Source organism: Echinops telfairi, unplaced genomic scaffold, assembly GCF_000313985.2.
Source record: "Echinops telfairi isolate 266 unplaced genomic scaffold, ASM31398v2 ScPeMD7_29;HRSCAF=101, whole genome shotgun sequence".
NCBI lineage: Eukaryota > Metazoa > Chordata > Mammalia > Afrosoricida > Tenrecidae > Echinops > Echinops telfairi.
Window position 1 is genome coordinate 9,408,891 of NW_022103926.1, and position 5,196 is coordinate 9,414,086.

At 58.2% G+C, this 5,196-nt stretch overlaps 1 protein-coding gene across 1 annotated transcript; it reads left to right on the forward strand.

Annotated features, from left to right (window-relative positions):
• The first annotated feature begins 653 nt into the window (after nt 1-653).
• YPEL1 (yippee like 1) lies at nt 654-4,876 on the forward strand. The gene is made up of 4 exons (XM_045289571.1): nt 654-677; nt 2,814-2,866; nt 4,265-4,373; nt 4,711-4,876. The coding sequence occupies exons 1-4, from the start codon at nt 654-656 to the stop codon at nt 4,798-4,800; spliced, it is 276 nt and encodes a 91-aa protein (XP_045145506.1). The 3' UTR covers nt 4,801-4,876.
• The last annotated feature ends 320 nt before the right edge of the window (nt 4,877-5,196 follow it).

Here is a 5,196-nt window from a genome sequence, read left to right on the forward strand (position 1 = left end):
TGGGGCTCTGGGCCAGCGCTGTCATGCTCCTCCGTGTAGTGCCGGCACCCAGTGGTCTTGGGGCAGGTGGGTGATTTGGGGGACAGTGCGCAGCGTGCAGGAAGCTGGTGGGTGAAAGAATGATCCCGGGTGGGGCGGTGGTGGGCCGACCCATCCCCTGTGGGTCAGCCACCCTCTTGGGGGCAGGAGCCTCATCACACAGGCCCCAAACCAAGTCTGTCAGGAAAGTGAGCTTTCTGGGCGTAGCTGCTCCGGCTGGTTCTTTCCTAAAACGAGCTCCCTCCAGCAAGCCACGCTCCTGGCTTACTTCTACAAGTGCTTGCCCCCCCTGAGACATTTCGGAGCTTTGCACCTTGGTGTCTTGGGGGGGTTTCTAGGCTCAGTGTGTACACAGCAGGGTGAGCTCGTGGGATATGGGGTTTTCGGGCCCTCCCGGCAGGGGTGTGTGTGTGTGTATGTGTGTGTGTGTAGTGGCAGTAGCTCAGGGACCACCTGAGGACCCCACAGACTGCTCCTCGGGTGCAGACCACTTACCCCCTGACTCGGGGAAGGGCAAGAGGCATTTGAGGTACTACTTTCAAAGAACCCCAAAGCCAAAGCTCCTCAAAAATTCTATCAAGAGAAGAAGCCTCAGTAGAGAATCCCAATCAACCATGACCCTGAGTGAGCACCTCAAGGTACGCAAAGAACCCCAGCCTTCACGGCACAGGCACCCGGAGGTCGCGGCCAGGGGTAGAGATGTTCATCCTGAGCCATCGGGTTTTTTGCTTGGGGGACATTTTTGTGTGTGGAGAGCAGCTCATGACACACTGGCAAACTCGTCACTTAGGGCAGAGCCCAGTTCACAGGCTGGACGGGCCATCCTGACAGACCCCTGACCGTCCCCACTTACCCCTCCCAGGCGTGCCAGGCTTAACCACTGGAGACTGTCCTGGTGTGAGGCAGCTCTGATGGGTCAAGATTCCATCCAGCCCAGATGACCCAAGAGCCACCTTTCTAAAGCTCTGTTGCCCCAGAGCTGGGCTCTTGCTCCTCCACTGTCCAGTGTTGCTTCTGGGCATCCACACGGTGAGCAGCGCCAACCCGGGCAGCGCCTTCCCCAGGACAGCAAGGGCCTGACGCCAGGACAGACGCTTTAGCAGATGGGCACCAGGCCCTGAACCCCAGGCCTGTTCACATCGCAGAGCACACGCCGTCTAAAAACCAGGATGCCCGTGGAAGCATTAGGAGCCTCCTTCCAGTAAACGGAGGGCTGGTAAGGCTGTGAAGTCTTGAAGGAGGCGTTTGCTATGCCGCACCTTGGTCTGGAAAACCACTTCTGGGGTCAGTGTGAACGCCAGTGCCTCAGGCTGAATGAGGCTGCTCTGTCGGGGTCAGGAGCGGCCACATCTCAGTGCTTTGGGACAAAGGCGTGTTCTCCACAGGTGTCATGCGGGAATTCCCATCCCCGTGTGGCATAGCTCCTCTTTCTGTTTGACCTTAGTTGTTTTTGCAGCTGTTGGCACACACATACACGTACACACACGCACACGCACACATGCACAGCAAAGCATGTACCCACTCAAGAACTGCTACAGGTTCAATTCAGTGACCTTGACTTCATTCTTTGAGTGGCGCAATTACCCCCCCCCCCTTTTTCTGTGCTGTTCCAGCCCCCTCCCCCAATAAACTCACTCCCCGGAGGGTCCTCTCTCCTCTTTTGAGTTCTTGCTGTCGCTTTGATCCACACACGCAGCTCTTTGAAAACAGAATGCTCAAGGCAGACGATGTTCACTTTGGTGGTAAGGAGAGTGTGGGGGCTACGGTTGGTTTGAGGTTCAAAGGGTATTGGGGAGCCAGCGTTTCTGGGCTTTGTCCAGCTCTTGGGCTCCCGGAAGCCTGACACCTGTGAGAATTTGCAGCATTCTGTTCTGCATCTTCTCCCTGTCGAATCTCTCATCAAACTGCAGTTACGGCAGCCGGGCACCATCCAGTTTCTCAGGTCTCATGGCAAAGGAGACGGTCTTCCTCCTAGTCTGGACGTATTGGTTACAAGTTAGGCTGCTAACTACAAGGTCAGCCGTTCGAGACCACCCGCTGCCTAGCGGGAGAAAGCCTTTTTATTCCTGTAAAGCGTGACAGTGTTGGAAACCCACACGGGCAGAGTGCCCTGCCTGATCCTGTGCCACCCTCACAGTTGTGCTCATTTTGAGCCGGTCGGTGCAGCCGCTGTGCCCTTGCATCTTGCTAAGGGCCTTCCTTCCTCTGTGGCTCTGCTTTGGCTGGCGTGATGCCCTTCTCCTGGAGGGGTCCCTCCTGAGAGATCCGTCTCCCTTATGGACTTGTCCCTTGTAGGCTGATCATTGAGTCCCTGGGGAATTCAGTTCCAGGTTTGACGGGGTGGCCAAGGGTATTAGCCTTGGGGGTGAAGACTGGTTTTGTTGGGATTTTACGACCCTCGCTGGCAGAATGGAGAGGCTGGTGGAGTCCACCACAACACCGTCACACAACGGAATGGCTGCTCCTAGTAGGATGGGGCTGTGCGTGGGTGACACGGGCCCTCCGCTCCAGTCTCACTTCTCCTGGTGGTGTTCGGAAGGACCCAGAGCACTCCCACAACGTGGTTCCCCTTCCTGGCCCTCTCCCTAGGACAATGCTATTGTGCTAGGGGACCCCATGAGGTGGCCAACTGGCCCCCCTGCCCCATTGGGTGTCGTGTCCCAGCTGCATGTGGAGGCCCGTTCCTGACCTGCATAGCCCATCCCCACACTCAGGCCAGCTCATGCCCACTGGTCATCGCCCTGTGGCAGCATTTGTAGTAAAACTCCTTTCTTCCTCTTCAGTCCTTCCAGGGAAGCCAGGGACGTGCCTACCTCTTCAATTCCGTGTGAGTACCCCGGGCGAGCCCTGTGGATACGCTGCGTGTGTGCTGGCAGATGCACGCACCGCCTCTGTTTGCCCACCTCGCTGTTGGGTGACCTGAGTGAAGCCAGACTGTGCAGGCAGACCCCACCAGTGATCTTGAGAGGGTCCCGGGTCCCCTCGTCTCGAGGGACAGCACCCACTGTCTTCCCTGAATATTTACTCTTCCACGGATGTGGTGGTTTTATTGTTGCCTGCATGTGACAGGCTTTGGTGTTTCGTGGGCTTGACAGTGAATTCCCTGGTGGCGCAGTGGGCTAAGCGATGGGCTGCTACCCTAAAGGTCAGTGGTTCCAACCCACCAGCCGCTCCCACTCCTCGAGAGAGGGATGAAGCTGTTTGCTCCGGTGAAGACTGATTGACAGCCTCAGGAACCCTAGGAGGGAGGTCTGCTCCCCTCCTGGTTTGCTCTAAGTTGGAAGACAACGGTTGGGTGGTGCAGCGGGTGAAGCGCTGGGCTGCAAACAGAATGGTTGGTGGTTTGAACCCACCCAAGGCTCCTTGGGGAAAAGAGGAGACTGTCTGGTCCTGTAAAAAACGGGCAGCCCCAGACACCCCAGGGCTCCATTTTATTTGGTATTCATTTCAACCCAACCCACTGTCAGTGAGTTCATTCTGACTCACAGCTTCCCAGATGGACAGGGTGGAACAAGTCTGTAACTACCCACTGCAGTAGAAAGCCCGTCTCTCCTTCTGTTTAACACCAGCAGGTGGCCGGGAGTCGTGAGTGACTGGCTGGATGCCGGTTGTTCAGTTCCATCAGGCGCACACACACGGGGTGGGGTGGGTGTGTCGTGGCTCTGGCACTCAGCTAAGGGTGGGGTAAGGGTGAACGGATGGATCCTCAGGAGCCCCCAGAAGCAGTTCTACTCTGTCCTGCAGGGCCACTTGGAATCAAGAGTGGACTGGATGGCTTTGAACTTGGGGGTTGTGCTCAGGACAATGGTGGCCATCTCCTCACAGCTTGTCCTGGGGTTCCTCAGGAGGAAAATCAGGACAACTTGATCTCACATGAGGTGGGCTGGGGCAGCGGATAGAGTAGTCAGGGAGTTTAGAAGCAACACAGCCAGTCTCTGGAAAATTCTGATTTCTGGCAACAAGGAGGAGCCCTGGTGGCATAGCGATTATGCGTTGAGCTGTCAACTGCAAGGTCTTTGAGGTCAGCTGCACGGGGAAAGAGGAGGCTTTCCACTCCCATCGGAGAGCCACGGTCTTGGCTCCCCACGCGGCAGTCCGACCCTGTCCTCCTGGGGGCGCTGTGAGTGGCCGGGACTCGATGGCCGTGAGCTGGGTTTTGGATTGGTTGGCAGCGGGCGGGAGTGCTTGGTCCCCAGAGCTGGCGCGCACCTCCTCTCCCCTGCAGGGTGAACGTGGGCTGCGGCCCTGCTGAGGAGCGTGTTCTGCTCACCGGCTTGCACGCGGTCTCGGACATTTACTGTGAAAACTGCAAAACCACCCTGGGCTGGAAATACGTGAGTGCCCGTCTGGCGGTAACCCCTCTGGTGCAGGGCAGTCAACCCTCACTTCCCCGCCCACGGGACTGTCAGTAAGAATGGCACATGCCTGCCTGCCCAGGGGGCATCCCCGCCCCCCACGCCCAGGGTGCCCCCCTTCAGAACAGGGACCACCGGACGCTCCATCCCAGAGAGGACCAGGAACACACAGTTGATAGAAGCACACGTTCCATCTTTTCTTGAATCTGTCTCCTTGGGGTGCCCCCCCCCCAGGGTAGGGCACGGAGCGGTAAAACTGATTCCACCTGAGACCGTGTCTCCCTCTCTTTCTCCCATCCCTCCCCACCCTTTCAAGGAACATGCCTTTGAGAGCAGTCAGAAATATAAGGAAGGAAAATTTATCATTGAGCTCGCGCACATGATCAAGGACAACGGCTGGGAGTAGCATGAGCCCGCGGGTGCCGCCTGCCCGGCGCCGAGTGACCGGTGGCGAAGAAAGACCACTTCCTGGGCGCCCTCCTTTGCCGACGCTGCGGGGTGCTCCCCGCGCCCGCGGCGCCCCCGCCCCTGGCGGCCGGGGCAGGCCCGCCCTTCAGGCTGGTCTCTTCAGGGTCCGTGTGGTGGCGGAGGTTGTCCGGGAGCTTTTTATTTCTCACTTCTCAAGTTTGAGCGAAAGAATTAACCCACGTTACGACTCACCTGTCTAGTTCGTGTCTTCCCGCCCCTCGCGCGGGGTGGTCCACGGGACTGCCGTGGCCGTGTCTGTGGCCGTGGCCCTGTCTGTCCAGTCCCGCCCCGCCTCTGAAGAAAGTGGGCAGGGGGCGTGGCCTGGCTCGAGGGC

What these genes read in the sequence shown, in the direction of transcription:
- YPEL1 (XM_045289571.1), top strand. Translation starts at nt 654, where the DNA reads ATGACCCTGAGTGAGCACCTCAAG. An exon ending in CCCTGAGTGAGCACCTCAAG is followed by an intron (nt 678 to 2,813) that starts GTACGCAAAGAA and finishes AACTCCTTTCTT; the next exon opens with CCTCTTCAGTCCTTCCAGGG. An exon ending in GCCTACCTCTTCAATTCCGT is followed by an intron (nt 2,867 to 4,264) that starts GTGAGTACCCCG and finishes TCTCCCCTGCAG; the next exon opens with GGTGAACGTGGGCTGCGGCC.